This window comes from Myotis lucifugus, unplaced genomic scaffold (genome assembly GCF_000147115.1).
Source record: "Myotis lucifugus unplaced genomic scaffold, Myoluc2.0 scaffold_211, whole genome shotgun sequence".
Taxonomy (NCBI): Eukaryota; Metazoa; Chordata; class Mammalia; order Chiroptera; family Vespertilionidae; genus Myotis; species Myotis lucifugus.
This window is the reverse complement of record NW_005871259.1, coordinates 1738768-1753323: the sequence shown is the minus strand read 5'-3', so window position 1 is coordinate 1753323 and position 14556 is coordinate 1738768. Positions and strand designations below refer to the sequence as shown.

General features: G+C 52.6%; 2 protein-coding genes and 1 long non-coding RNA gene across 3 annotated transcripts; 2 read left to right on the top strand and 1 right to left on the bottom strand.

Annotated features, from left to right (window-relative positions):
• Window positions 1-1009: 1009 nt before the first annotated feature.
• On the top strand, window positions 1010-4209 carry LAMTOR2 (late endosomal/lysosomal adaptor, MAPK and MTOR activator 2). The gene is made up of 4 exons (XM_006097813.3): window positions 1010-1198; window positions 1488-1650; window positions 3713-3802; window positions 4012-4209. The coding sequence occupies exons 1-4, from the start codon at window positions 1131-1133 to the stop codon at window positions 4066-4068; spliced, it is 378 nt and encodes a 125-aa protein (XP_006097875.1). The 5' UTR covers window positions 1010-1130; the 3' UTR covers window positions 4069-4209.
• On the bottom strand, window positions 4208-5002 carry LOC111827732. The gene is made up of 2 exons (XR_002831440.1): window positions 4408-5002; window positions 4208-4372 (listed from the first exon to the last, which is right to left on the bottom strand). It is a non-coding gene; the product is annotated as an uncharacterized LOC111827732 (long non-coding RNA).
• A 128-nt stretch (window positions 5003-5130) lies between these two features.
• RAB25 (RAB25, member RAS oncogene family) lies at window positions 5131-14550 on the top strand. Its single transcript, XM_006097812.3, is given in 6 exon segments — window positions 5131-5433; window positions 8742-8937; window positions 10115-10308; window positions 13945-14025; window positions 14420-14481; window positions 14483-14550. Coding segments are annotated over 6 exon segments (642 nt in total). The 5' UTR covers window positions 5131-5390; the 3' UTR covers window positions 14549-14550.
• The last annotated feature ends 6 nt before the right edge of the window (window positions 14551-14556 follow it).

Genomic DNA, 14556 nt, shown 5'->3' with positions numbered 1-14556 from the left:
CATTACCATAAACCTCATTCCATATTTCTTTAAAAAACCTTTTTTTCCCAATACAGACTTTCGAGGACCGATTGGCCCTTTATTTTTTTTTGTTTTGCTTTTTCCCCACATGCGTTCTTGCCGCTCATTCCTGTATGTTCCCTGACCAGAGCTGGATCCTCAACATTGCATTATTACGACAGCCCTCCAACCAACTATCTATCTGCCCGCTGTTCTTTCGCGTTTTACCATATCTCTTTAAACGTCTGGCTACAAAGCAGCTGGATTTTCAGATTTGCTTCTCATTCAGCCGGGGGGCAGCCTCCCCGCGGGAGACCGGGGCCAGCGGAGACGGCGCGCACCCAGCCGCGTCCCCTCCGTCCCGAAGCTGCCCCTGCCCCCGCGCAGGTCATTCCCGCTGCGGACAAAGGGGTCTCTGTGGCCTCCTCCTCTCCGTTCCCGGCGGAAGCTCGTCGCCCGCGGAAACCCAAGTCCTTCCTAGGCCGGGGCCTCCGCCGCCCGGAGGCTGAACTTCTCCGCCTGTGCGCGGCCACCGCGAACCTCCCCTCGAGGGCTGCCTTCCTTCCCCGGGGTCGTGGCCCGAATGAACTCTATGAAGTTCGGTTCCAGAGACAGGGTTTTGCCTGCGTGACCTTCCCGAGCCTTGGTTTCCTCAATAGCACGTATCCCACCTCGCAGAATTGTGCACAACGTAGAAAATTACTTTGAAAATAACCAAAGGTGTGCCTGACCAATATAGGGATTTTTAAAAAAATTACTGAGTCGAGGATTACTAAGCGAACACGATAACTTCTCTCTCCCCGAAGGAGTTCCATGTTCTTCCAATACCGCCACTGTCCTTTCACTCCCGCTCTCAAATTCCCCCTCTCCCCCCGCGTCCCCCATAACCGCTCGGTCTCAGCGGAAAGGCGAACTATAGTTCCCAGGGTGCCTCGCGAGGCCTCAAGGAACTACAATTTCCAGTGGCCCCCGCGGCGGGGCGGGGTTGACGCAGAACTATAAAGTCAGGCCGGGGAACTACAATTCCCAGAGCGCTTTGGAGCAGGGCAGTACCGGAAGCGGCTGGCGGAGCCCTGCAGAAGGCAATTCGAGGGTCTCGGTGCAAAAGTCCCGGCTTAGGAATCGCAGGCATGCTGCGTCCCAAGGCTCTGACCCAGGTGCTGAGCCAAGCCAACACTGGAGGTGTCCAGAGCACCTTGTGAGTGTGGACCGAGGACCTAGTGGCGAGCACAGGAGTGGGGCAGCGCGCGGCTCTCTGAGGGAGGGATGGGGAAGGATGTCGGGGAAGGGCAGAAGCTAGGGCAGCTGGCATGGAGGACCCCTCAGGGAAATGGACATTGACATGCTGGGTGCTCGGGTCACGTTCCAGGACACACTCAGCCCAGACCCTTGCTTTCTAGAGGCGTCCGTGGCGGGGGCTGTGATGGGAACCCGAGGTTTTACTCCCCATGCTGAGCACGTCGCTCTCCCTCCCTGTCCCTCGCCAGGCTGCTGAATAACGAGGGATCTCTGCTGGCCTACTCTGGCTACGGGGACACCGACGCACGGGTCACCGCAGCCATCGCCAGTAACATCTGGGCCGCTTACGACCGCAACGGGAACCAAGCATTTAATGAAGACAATCTCAAATTCATCCTCATGGACTGCATGGTATGGAGAGAGGAGCCACTTCCTCCGTCCCCAAAGGGGATCCCCAGGGGGTGACCTGTACGCCATCCTGGATGGTTGGGATCTATGGAGGATTGCTAAGATTTAGCGCCAGCAGCTTTTGTAAGAGGCAGGATCTTATGCATCAAGTGGTGAGGGAGGAGCCCTGGGTCCAGCATCTACCTGGAGTTGTGGTCGCAGCCAGCCACTTACTGTCTGAGGACCTTTGCATAAGTTATTTAACCTCTTTGAGCCTCCCTTCCTTACCTAAACTCTAAGGAGGAAACAATAATCCCCCCCCCCACCACCACCACCACCACCACCACCAACTCACAGGGTGGCGGTGAAGATCAAATAAGAGTGGAGAGAGGAACTGTAGAGGGAGGCGCACACAAAGTGTTGGCGTCCCGGATTCATTGACTTACAGAACCACGAGAGAGTCTCCGAACCCTTGTCCCATCCCTTCATTTTACAGAGAAGGGTTTTGACGCCCAGAAAAGGGAAGTGGCCATTAGGTTGTGAACTTCTTGGAAACAGAAACTATGAATCCCTTTTGTCCCGTCAACAAGTATTTAGGTCCCTGCAGTGTTCTCGGGACTGGGGGAAAAGTAGCAAACAGGACAGACAAAAACTGCAGCCCTAAGGCAGCTCCCAGTTTGACATGTCTTAAAATAAGTGAAATGTGTACGCTTTGTAAAATAAGTTTGTAAATATGTTTTGTAAAATATGTAAGTTTAAAAAGAAGTGTGCAGTACATTAGGTACTGAAAATGCTCTGGGAGGAAAAATGAAGCAAGGAAGTGAGATAGAGGGGGACATGAGCCAGGGACAATCTCACTGAAAAGGTGACGTTTTACCATAGATTTGAAGGAAGTTGGCAAGCCATGTGGCTGTCTGGGGGAAAACATTTCTGATAGAACAGCAGGTGCAAAAACCGTGAGGCAAAATGGTGCCGGGTGAAGGATCAACAAGGTCGATGTGGGTGGAGTGGCATGAGAATGGGAGAGGTTATTAGGAGATGAGGCCAGAGAAGCAGGGGTGCAGCACCTGATTCCCAGCACGCAATGGTTACCTGGTGAAAGTGAGCTGAGCCAAATTGAAAAGGCCCCAAGAGTGAAGGATTTGCACTGTAGCTCAGCTGCCTACCTCTTTCTCACCCACTGCCCAACCGAGGATGCATTTCAGTTCAACTAATGACTCCTCCTGGGCACCTATCCTGGAGCTGGTGCTATAAGGCACTCGCTTTTAAACATTGGACCACAACCCAGCCATAAGAAACACATTTTAAGGCAGAGCCTGGTACACACATACTCGTATGCCCACAAAAACAAAAGTTGGCATGAAACAGTACTTCCCTTACTACATGCAATGCACTTAATTTCTCTTCTTTCCTTTTTCTTTCTTTTTAAAATATATCTCTTTATTTCATTCAGAGAGGAAGGAAGAGAGAGAGAGAGAAACATCAATTATGAGAGAGAATCATAGACTGGATGCCTCCTGCATGCCCCACACTGGGGGTCAAGCCCAGAACGGATGCCTATGCCCTGACCAGGAATGGAACCGTGACCTCCTGGTTCAGAGGTCAACCCTCCACCACTGAACCACGCTGGCCAGGCTTCCTTTTTCTTTTAATATTGATCACCCTTCTTAGTTGATCTAACTCTGGGGTCAAACCTACAGTTTGAAAAACAACACCATGGGGAAAGAGGGAAAATACGTTGGGTGACTGCTTTCAAGCCCCTTACAGTGTCTTGGGGGTGAACCCATCATAATGACATCACCCATTTGGATAGCCCTTTGCAGATCCCAAACCCCTTCCCGTGTACTAACACCTTCCCCAACTGGTTACAGGGAGAGAATCTGAGTTTCTGAGAGACCGAGTTTGCCAGGGTAACTGGGTCAGTAGGTCCTGTGCTAAGGCCGGCATCTGAGTGTACGACCCCATGTCCAGGGCTGTGCCCAGGGCATGGAAGGAGGATACAGTCTCTCCCAAGAGGACTCCTTGAGGAGAGAGGGAGCTGAGGGTGCCAAGCAGAATATCACATCCTACGATATCACCCCTCCAGGAGGGCCGGGTAGCCATCACCCGAGTGGCCAACCTTCTGCTGTGTATGTATGCCAAGGAGACTGTTGGCTTCGGAATGCTCAAGGCGAAGGTGTGTATGTGCCCATCCCTCTCCAACCCCAGGCCTGGCCTCTGTTCTTTATCACCACTCCCATCCCCACCACCTTCCTAATGTCCCCATGTCACCCAGTCCATGACGTGGGGCTAGGGGCTGGGTTCTCAGCATTGGGAGTACCCGGATTTGGGATCCCTCTCACGGCAGGCCGTGTGTGGCACTGATTTCTCCTCCCCCTCTCACAGGCCCAGGCCTTGGTGCAGTACCTGGAGGAGCCCCTCACCCAAGTAGCAGCATCGTAATGGGCACTGATGGAAGTAGGGGCCAGACGAGAGAGTTGACTCTTTGGAGGGACAAGGCCCCCTGGGATACCCTTCCTGGACTGTGGGGGGAGGGTGGGACTTTGTTTTTTCCAAGAATAAATTTCACTCCTGTCATGTGTATTTTTTTAAAAATATGTTTTTATTGACTTTAGAGACAGAGGAAGGGAAAGAGAGAGAGACATCGATGAGAAAGAAACATTGATTGGAAGTGAGCTCCAAGGAGCAGGGGGACAGTGGGGGTCACGTTGGACAAAAACAATATGGGGCCTGAGAGTTCAGTGTCCTTCAGTCCCGACTTCGGTAGGGTGCCTTTTCTACCCTTTAGGTTGGGAGGGGCCACCCCTTTGTTCTTCTCTCAGACATTCACACGCTCACCCAGACCTCCAGATCCTGAAGCCCTTTACAGATAGGGTGGCTCTGTTTTGAGGCCAAAGGTCCGGGGCAGTGATCTGAAGAAACTTGTCTCCAGATCCTGGCCCTATATCAGACCCCTCACCCTGTCTGGCTGTTTCTGCCCCAGGTCTCCCCGTACCCAGTGTTCTTAGAGCAGGTCTGGGCAGGGAGCGGCCAGCCCGCTTCCCCGTGCTCTAGGAAGGGACCCATCCTAAGAAAGTAGGTAGGTGGCAAGTTCCAGCTCCACCCAGAGTAAGAAATGCTGCCCCTCCCAGGCCCTGGGCTATCAGGGAGGGGCAGAACTTGCTGCACCCAAGAGGCAACTCCCAGAGCTCTGCAGGGTCGTTGCCATCCTGTCAACCTTTCCCTTGGTGCCCCCAGTTGCCCCCCCACCAGAGGCTCTAAAGGAAAAGAAGAAGGCCCAGTAGGTTTCTGCTCCCTGAGGGACTGGTTCTCACTGGCAGCTGGACCTGCCTTGGCCACAGGTCCCAGGAGCCGAACAACATGCACTCAGTCCTCAGCTGGCTCTCTGAAGGCCCTGTCCCAACCTCCCCGACGGTCACCCTCGGGAGCCTGCTCACCTCATTGCGGGAGCCCGGCTGAGAGCAGACACCCAACCTGTCTAACCTGTCTGACGTCAGCGTCTCCACCCACCTGGGCCCCAGGTCTCCAGCCGGCCTGCTCTTCCTGTTCCGTCCGCAGCTTCCTTGCAGCACCTCCACCTGCCAGAGGTGAGCCTGCCCGGGCCTTGCCCCCCAATCCCTCTGGTTGCAGAAGTTTCTTTACCTCCAATGAGAGAAGGGGTAGATCCAGGTCTCTTAAGAGCTGAGGGCTGAGGGCGTTGAGGCAACGCATAGACCCGTCACCTCTGCCCCTGAGGACACCTGCGCCCTCCATGCGGAGCCAAGATGGGGAACGGAACCGAGGAAGATTATAACTTTGTCTTTAAGGGTAAGTTGGGGTTCCTAGAGAAAGAGGGAGCCTGGGACAGACCCAGGAGACCCACAGAGGCAGTCCCTCCTGTTCGTTTGTTGCTGTTGTTTTTTTAATCTCTTACCAGGACCCCCCAGGGCTGGTCATTCCTTTGTATAAGAAAGAAAGCTGCCAGCATGGGGGAGGGTCTGGTTACTGTAGCAAAAGTCTTAGGGCTGCCAGAATGCTCTGCGGTTATGAATGGTGCTGCTCTCTCTCTCTCTCATAGTGCCTAGTTAGGCTCCTCTGCCCCATTCCTAATGGAAGGCCAAGTTCCTAGGAATAGTCACCTGCTGCAGCATGAGAGATAGAGGTCAGACTTCTGAGAGGACTTCCCTCCTGGAGGGAGGGAGAAACAGGCAGACCTAAGAGGGAAAAGTCATCGTTCTGGGCAGATGTACAGAGAAGGAGAGAGGACAGGTTTCTCCGGCCTTGGGGCTGGGTGAAGATACAGGGGAGATGTGGTGAACTGGGAGCAGGGTCCAATAGGGCTCAGAGGACTCCTAGGGCCATAGCCTTCTGTCTGTCACCTGACAGGCAGACCCCCGGGGCCCAAATACCAGGCACCGGGTTCAGCTGGGCTGTCCCTGGAAGTGTGCACGTTTCTTTCCTGTTCTTTATTCTAAACTCCTGTGTTTGGCCCCCTTACTGTTCCCCGGCCCCCACATCCCCTTCACCGCCACACCTCCTTCACAGCAGGGTGGACTGGCAGAGCCATGATCCCCTGTCCAGCCACCCCACCCCACGACCTCTCCCAGCTGCAGCCCCACCCTCACTTGGGACACAGGCGAACCCGAACCCGTACTCTCAACTGCTCCTTTAGCATCTGCCTCTGATGCAGAGCGGCCACACCTGATCATCTTTCCCAGGAAGAGGAGACCGGGCAAGAGCTAGCAAGAGTTTGGGGCACTGATACTACTGGTCCCTACCTACCATTTATTTAGCCCTTCCTACGTGCCAGCCACTAGCTTATTAATCACCATAACAGCCCCCCAATGTGAGAGCAAAACGGTCAGGCGCCAGACAGAGAGTTCAAATCTCAGCCCTGCCACTCACGACTTACTGAGGTTGGGGTCTCCAGAAGCGGCCACTAAGAAGTTTGCCCTGAAAGATGTTCACTGTGTATCAACACCATTGAAAGGAAGGGGGAGGAAAGAGGACTGGGCAGAGAGAGAAGTTAAACGGCAAGGCAGGATCGCCAAGCCTTGGCCTTCGGCGGGGAGCGCCGTGATACCCTGGCCTTGTTTGGGCACTGGATGCAGACGGCCCAGGAGAGGCATGGCCAGGCGAGGCTGCTCTGCGCCAGAGGCAGATGCCAAAGGAGCAGGCAGCTGGAGGCTGTCCGCTGACTGCACTGCCTGCAGCTGGGCTCAGTCCTTGCTGGCGGGCACATCTGGCCAGCACACCTGTGCTTACCTCACTGGCTGTGTTATCTTGTTCAAGCTGTTTAACCCCCCAAGTGCCTCCTTCATCTGTAAAAAGGCGATGATCCTAATCGTGGTCCTGGCTTCGTGGCACTGTCGTGAGGGTTAGATGAGTTAATACATGTAAAGGCTCTAGGACAGTGCCTGGCACTGAGTAGGAGTAGGCACTCCCTAAACTTTAACAGATGAGAACCAAGGAGCTTACAGAAGGTCACAAAGTGCCCTGGCTGGTTTGGCTCAGTGGTTAGAGTGTCGGCCTGTGGACTGAAGGGTCCTGGGTTCCATTCCAGTCAAGGGCACGTACCTCGATTGCAAACTCGATCCCCAGCCCTGGTCGGGGCATGTACAGGAGGCAACCAATTAATATGTCTCTCTCACATTGATGTTTCTCTCTCTCTCTCTCTCCCCCTCCCTTCCACTAAGAATCAATGGAAACGTATCCTTGCGTGAGGATTAAACAAACAAAAGGTCACAAAGTCAGCACAAACCCCAATCCCTCCGACTCCAAAGCCCTTGCCCTAAGCACCTTTGGAGCCTAAGGACAGGGCTAGGCACCCACTCACTGGGGGGGATGAGTGTAGACTGGGTCCCCAATAGGAGAGAGACAGGAACACACAGACACACACACACATCCTCTTACCATGCCCTTCTGGAACCCTCCGGGGGGCTTCCTCTCACTCCGTATGCTTAGCTCAGTGCCTGTGCAACTTGTGAGCCTTGCTCACATCCGCCCTGGTGGGTGAGGCTGGGTCCTGGACCCTGCCCTCCAGCTCAAAGGCTCTTCAGGGCCCTTCTGGTGGATGCTTGCCCCTAAAAGTCTGAAGGGAAAAACGCTGGCCCACCAACAACAGTCATGAGGGTAACAGTTTTGCACACTCACTAGACCTTGGGCAATATCTCATTTATTTGTTACAGTAACCCATTAGGTAGGTACTATTGTTACTCCTATTTTTCGTGTGAAAAAGAAGGTCAGAGAAGTTAGTAACTTGCTGAAGGACACACACGGGGGGTCTAACATGTAGCCCCATTCAAGACTGACCCTCCTTGGGAACAACTGGATCCTAACTTTTTTTTTTAAATATATTTTATTGATTTTTTACAGAGAGGAAGGGAGAGAGATAGAGTTAGAAACATCGATGAGAGAGAAACATCGATCGGCCGCCTCCCGCACATCTCCCACTGGGGATGTGCCCACAACCCAGGTACATGCCCTTGACCGGAATCGAACCCGGGACCTTTCAGTCGGCAGGCTGACGCTCTATCCACTGAGCCAAACCGGTTTCGGCTGGATCCTAACTTTTTACACACACACACACACACACACACCTCCATACCTCCCTGCTGGCCCAGACGTGCCGTCTGCCGAACTTTCTCCCCACCCACACGTCTAGCCCCACCTGTGCTTCCCGCACAAGCACACACACCGCCCCTCCCACTTGTCCTCCCAACTCAGTGCTCACATTCCCTACTCCAGGGATGTGCACCCTCCCCCAGACTCTCTACCATCCCTGTCCACATTCACACCCCTGCTGCCCTCCCCGCACCGCCCCTGAACCCCAACACCCACCACAGCCGCACCACCATCGGGGTTGAGTTCTCCGCCCGCAGACGCCACCCATCACCAGAGCCGCAGGCTTGTCTCGTCAGACCAGGCCTGGGACCCTGAGAGGCCCTTAGCCGAGTCCCGTTTTTGGCCCTTCTGCCCCGGATACACAGCATGGGAAGGTGTAGGCCCCAGTCTCTGCCAGGAGCCCCTGCTCCCTCCCAGTTTTCTGAGAGCAGCTCCCCTGTGCAGATGAGCAGACCCTCCAGGCTCAGTAGGCTTGGGGGCTCGGCCCAGCTCACCCCTTGTCTCTCCTTCAGTGGTGCTGATCGGTGAGTCTGGAGTGGGGAAGACCAACCTGCTGTCCCGATTCACTCGCAATGAATTCAGCCACGATAGCCGCACCACCATCGGGGTTGAGTTCTCCACCCGCACTGTCATGCTGGGCACTGCTGCTGTCAAGGCTCAGATTTGGGACACGGCCGGCCTGGAGCGGTACAGAGCCATCACCTCCGCGTGAGCCCGGGCTGGGGGACTGCCGGGGTGGGAGGGTGCGGGGAAGTCGGGGAACACCTCTGGAGGAGAGAGGGGTGGGGAGGAGGCAAGGACACTCAGCAGTGTCCTTCCTGTGGGGTCACAGGATGCGTGGAGACACATGCTATGAGCCGTGCACAGTCGGAGACGGGATATAGTGACACTTTCTACTAGGACTAAAACAGGAGTCACTGCCCCCACTTTCTAAGTAAGCCTTTGCTGTGTGCCCAGGATGGCACAGGCCCTTCTCTTGGGCATTTTAGTCAATTCCCAAGGTACCATAGGAGGAAGGTGCTCTCCTAACCCCTGTTTAAATATAAGTTCAAGGAAGTGAAATCCAGGCAGAGCTGAGCTGGGGCCAGGCTCCGGGGAGTGAGGGCACCCCTCACTTCTGCACAGTGCTCTGCACTTGGCACCCTTAACATCCAACCACAGAGGTGAGGGCCGGACCCCTCCACTGCATTTACAGACTCAGGATGCCACACGCAGGTCCCCAGTCAGTGACGGCCGGATCTGAGAAAGGTGGTCCGCGGAGGTGTGGTGGGGGCAGTCCCTGCCAGGGGCAGGAAGCTGGAGTCGGGCTGTGGTTACACACATCACTCTCAGACTGGTCACCTGACCTCTGTAAGCCTGTTACGTATCACCAGTCTGCAGAAGCTCCAGGAGTGAACCTCAGTGCCTGCAAGGATGCATCCGATGCTCAGCGTAGGGACTGCTGCATGGGGTGGGCATGTGGCTGGTCCTAGACAGACGGCCATGAGAGAGAAGAGGGTGCTGAGGGCCAAGGAGCCAGGTGAGGGAGATCTTGGAGGTGGGGCATCCAGGAGACACACTTGACCAGGGCCCGGGGATGCACTGGCGGATAGCAGGGGCTAAAATCAGAACCAAGGACCTGGGGAAGCAGAGGGGCCAGGAGGGAGGGAGGGAACCAGTGGTTGTAGAGCAGGGAGGGAGTCTTCAGAGCCTCCGCGACCGGCATTCCTGAAGGCTCTCAATGTCGGCCGCAGGCCTCGGGCTGCCCGGTCTGGGTTTGCGTCCAGTTTTCCTGTGTCCCCATCTCCAGGACTCAACTCTAGCTTTTTGGCTTGAGGCTTGGCTCTGAGGCTGGGCCCAACCACCTTGACCTTGCCTCTCTGTCCACCCCTCCCACCCCACCCAGGTACTACCGTGGTGCGGTGGGGGCCCTGCTGGTGTTCGACCTCACCAAGCACCACACCTACGCCGTGGTGGAGCGCTGGCTGAAGGAGCTCTACGACCATGCCGAGGCCACCATCGTCGTCATGCTTGTGGGCAACAAGAGTGACCTCACCCAGGCCCGGGAGGTGCCGAGTGACGAGGCCCGCATGTTCGCTGGTAAGAGCCTGCCAAGACCTGGGCTGACCTCTCCACCCACCCACACTGGTCCCACCCAGGGCCTCCTGCCTTCATCCCCTCTTCTTCAGGGTCAGCCCTTCCCCTCTGTGACCCTGTTTCTCTTGATGTCCCACCCCTTGCCCTGAATTATTTATAGTTGATTTTATTTATTTATTTATTTATTTATTAAATATATTTTTATTGATTTCAGAGAGGAAGGGAGAAAAAGAGAGAGAGAGAGAGAGAAACATTAATGATGAGAGAGAATCATTGATCAGCTGCCTCCTGCATGTCCCACGCTGGGGATCGAGCCTGCAACCGGGGCATGTGCCCTGACCGGTAATGAAACCGTGACCTCCTGGTTCATAGGTTGACCCTCAACCACTGAGCCGCTGGCCGGGCTATAGTTGATTTTAAGACAGCCCCACCTTGCGGCGCTCAAAGACCCTAAGTGTGGCAGCTGGGCTTCCCTTGACTGTCTCCAGTCACACTTTCCCGAGGCGTCCTCCGGGGTTTCAAGGCAACAAGATACAGTGGTTAAGTGTGTAGGCTCAGGACTCCCAACAGCCCAGCCTGACATCTCTGGGCCAGTTACTCTCTGTGGGACGCTGAGCGAGTTCTTTCACATTCTCTCTGTGTTTCTGGGCCTCAGCTTCCTCTTCTATAGATGGGATGGTATTCAAGGAGGAACCAAGATGGCTATGTAGGTAAAAACAGTACTTGCATCCTTCCACAACCACATCAGAATTACAACTAAAATACAGAACAACCATCATTCGGAACCGCCTGAAAGCTGGCTGAATGAAAGCTCTATGACTAGAGAATTAAAGAAGAAATCACATTGAGACTGGTAGGAGGGGTGGAGGCGCTAAAAGGGCTTGTCCAACAGCCCAGGATTCCATTGTCAGGAAGAGAAGTCCCTGTAAGTTTGGGCTATAAAAACCAGCAGGGATTGTGGCCGAGTGACAGGGAGGCAGCTGGAGACCCAGGCAGTTCAGCTAGAAAGGGGGTCTGAGGTATGTACGACATTCTGAGCTCGGGATGAGGTAATGCACGTTGAGGGCTTCAGAGCGTCATTGCAGGATAAGACGAGCAGATGCTTAGTAAATAGAAGTTTGTTCTGCCCTAGAGATAGGTCAGGAGAGGTTATCTTTGATAATCTATTATGGGCAGGGCCCCTGATTCAAGTACCACAGAGGCATGTCTTGGGGTGACTCGTTCTGAATCCCCACAAGATTCTGAAACCTAGATTATGGTCATTGAGATGGAGACTCGGCCACCACAGAGCCATGTCGGTTTGGACATTACCGCTCTGGTTTTAGTTGTTTCTTTTATAATCTAAAGGATAAAACCAGATGACCTCTAAGGAACTTACCTTAGGATCTATGATTTCTCCTGGAATACTGAGATGGTTTATTTTCTTGAAATGTGTCCTTGAGCTGTCATTCATGGGTGACATGTTAATCCCTTGCTGGAAACGGAATGCATCACACTATTACAGTGGAACCTCGTTTCTTGAACGTCTCCCATCTTGAACAATTCGCTTTTCAACCTGACAACCCTTTCATGCTGATACCTGTATGATCAGTCACACATTTCCCAGGTGACAAACAGAGAGAATGCATGAATATGAGTCCGTTTACCATTGTTAAAATCTCAGGATAGTGTGCTGTTAATATTTTTATGGGTTTTTTTTTTTTTTGCTGCTTTTAATTGTTAAATTTTCATTTTTTACTGTACATTTCCTTTCCTTTTTATTAAATGTTCATTTACATTTCATGTCTTTTTTGTTTTTAAAGTGTTTATTTATAGATTAAGCAGTACAGTAGACATGTCCTGTATATAAAAAAGACTAAATCAGGGAATCATTTGGGAGTCTGGAGCGGATTAATTCAATTTACGTTATTTCTAATGGGAAAGAATGATTCAGTTTTCAAACAGCCTTCCAGAACGAATTAAGTTCAAGAAACGAGGTTCTACTGTATGTTCTTTAAGGTGGGGTTATTAAAGTTAGCCAGAATGTTAGGCCCAATCTAAGCACAGACACAGAAGTTACATGACTGAGATTGGTAAACAAAAAATTCCTGCAAAAAAAAAAAAAAAAATTCCTGCAAGGGAAACACATTTTTGCTTCTACTAATCTCTCCCTCTTCCCTCTCTTGCTCCATGACCTTATTTCATCACTTACTTCCTCTGCTAGAGTCTTCAAATTCTCCCTCAGATAGGATGTGTCCTAACCCACAAATATGAGCATTTTGTCTTCTTGTAATATTTTCTCCTATCATCTTGGAATAGAAGTCTGAACCTACTGCTTTCACTCCTCAGTCCGATGCAACTTTAATTTGTACCACTCAGCCCTAGCTGGTTTGGCTCAGTGGATAGAGTGTTGGCCTGCAGACTGAAGGGTCCCAGGTTTGATTCCAGTCAAGGGCACATGCCCAGGTTGCGGGTGCGATCCCCAGGAGGGGGCATGCAGGAGGCAGCCGATCAATGATTCTCATCATTGATGTTTCTTTTGATTGATTTTTTAAAAAAATGTATTTTTATTGATTTCAGAGAGGAAGGAAGAGGGAGAGAGAGATCGAAACATCAATGATAAGAGAGAATCATTGATCAGCTGCCTCCCGCACGCCCCCCACTGGGGACCAAGCTCGAAACCCAGGCATGCACCCTTAGCCAGAATTGAACCTGGGACCCCTCAGTCCACAGGCTGATGCTCTAAGTACTGAGCCAAACCAGCCAGGGCTCATCATTGATGTTTCTCTCTCTCTCTCCCTCTCTTTTCCTCTCTGAAATCAATAAAAGTATATTTTAAAAAATCCTATATAATAAAAGGCTAATATGCCCCCCGCCCTTGACAATACCCCGGCTTCCCCTACTGATGTTTCTATCTCTCTCTCCCTCTCCTTTCCTCTCTGAAAACAATAAAAATATATTTTAAAAAATCCTATATAATAAAAGGTTAATATGCAAATTGTCCCCTCCACTGGGAGTTCAACCAGGGGGCGGGGCCAGCCAGCCAACCGCCCTCGGCCCTTCCTTTGCCCTGATCAGGGCAGGCCAGGGCAGGCCGGCCGGGCCCCACCTGTGCACAAATTCGTGCACCAGGCCTCTAGTAAATGAATAAAAGAATTACTGTTTGGCCTTTAAAAAAAAATTTATACCACTCTACTAAAATGTTTCTCATAAAAATTGTGAATGACTACATATCTGCCAAAAAAAAAAAAAAAAAAAAAGGAGGGGGGGATGGTATTCAAACCTACTTCACAGGTTGTTTTAAGAATTAAATGAGCTGACTGGTTGGTGTGGCTCAGTGGTTGAGTGTCAATCTATGAACCAGGAGGTTACGGTTAGATTCCAGGTCAGGCACGTGCCCGGGTTGCAGGCTTGATCCCCAGTAGGGGGTGTGCAGGAGGCAGCCAATCAATGATTCTCTCTCATCATTGATGTTTCTCTCCCTCTCTCCCTCTCCCTTCCTCTCTCTGAAATCAATAAAAACATATTAAAAAAAAAAAAGAATTAAATGAGCTACACATGTCAACGGTTTAGCACATAGTAAGCTATATAATAAGTAAATAAATATTGTTACTATTGCTTTTGACCCCACAATTAATGGTGTGTTTCCTTTCCTGTCAGAAAACAATGGGCTGCTATTCCTGGAGACCTCAGCCCTGGATTCCACCAACGTGGAGCTGGCCTTTGAAACTGTCCTTAAAGGTTAGAGCCCCTGCCTCTATTTGGCACCCCATTCCAACCCCAGGCTTGCACGGGCAGTGGTAGGAATGCAGACACCCAGCCCTCTCCACCCCAGCTGGTTGCTCAGCACCTCTGTGGGTCCCCAGCCTCCTCAGAGCCTCCCACCCCCCGCCCAGACATTCCCTAGTGCTGCCCCACCCCACTGAGCCTGGAGCTTAGGGAAGGAACCAGAAGGCCGCACTTCTCAGGGAGCGGAGTCTTGGTCCTTCCCCACCCAGGTCAGTAGAAGGGACAGGAACTCCACTTCCTTTCAGCAAAACCTCCTTTAAGTGCGACCACCCCTCAGAAGGGGGCGTGTGGTGTGAGCCCAGGGAGCGTGGGCTTCTGAACTGACCACTCCCCTCTCCCCCCTCAGAGATTTTCGCCAAAGTGTCCAAGCAGAGGCAGAACAGCACTCGGACCAATGCCATCACCCTCTGGCAGTGCCCAGGCTGCGCAGGAGCCTGGCCCTGGTGAGAAGAGGGCCTGTTGCATCAGCCTCTGACCTTGGCT

Excerpts from the sequence above, each read along its gene's own strand:
- LAMTOR2 (XM_006097813.3), top strand. The coding sequence starts at position 1,131 with ATGCTGCGTCCCAAGGCTCTGACCCAGGTGCTGAGCCAAGCCAACACT. Across the intron at positions 1,199-1,487 it reads GGAGGTGTCCAGAGCACCTT|GCTGCTGAATAACGAGGGAT; the intron begins GTGAGTGTGGAC and ends GTCCCTCGCCAG. Across the intron at positions 3,803-4,011 it reads TCGGAATGCTCAAGGCGAAG|GCCCAGGCCTTGGTGCAGTA; the intron begins GTGTGTATGTGC and ends CCCCTCTCACAG.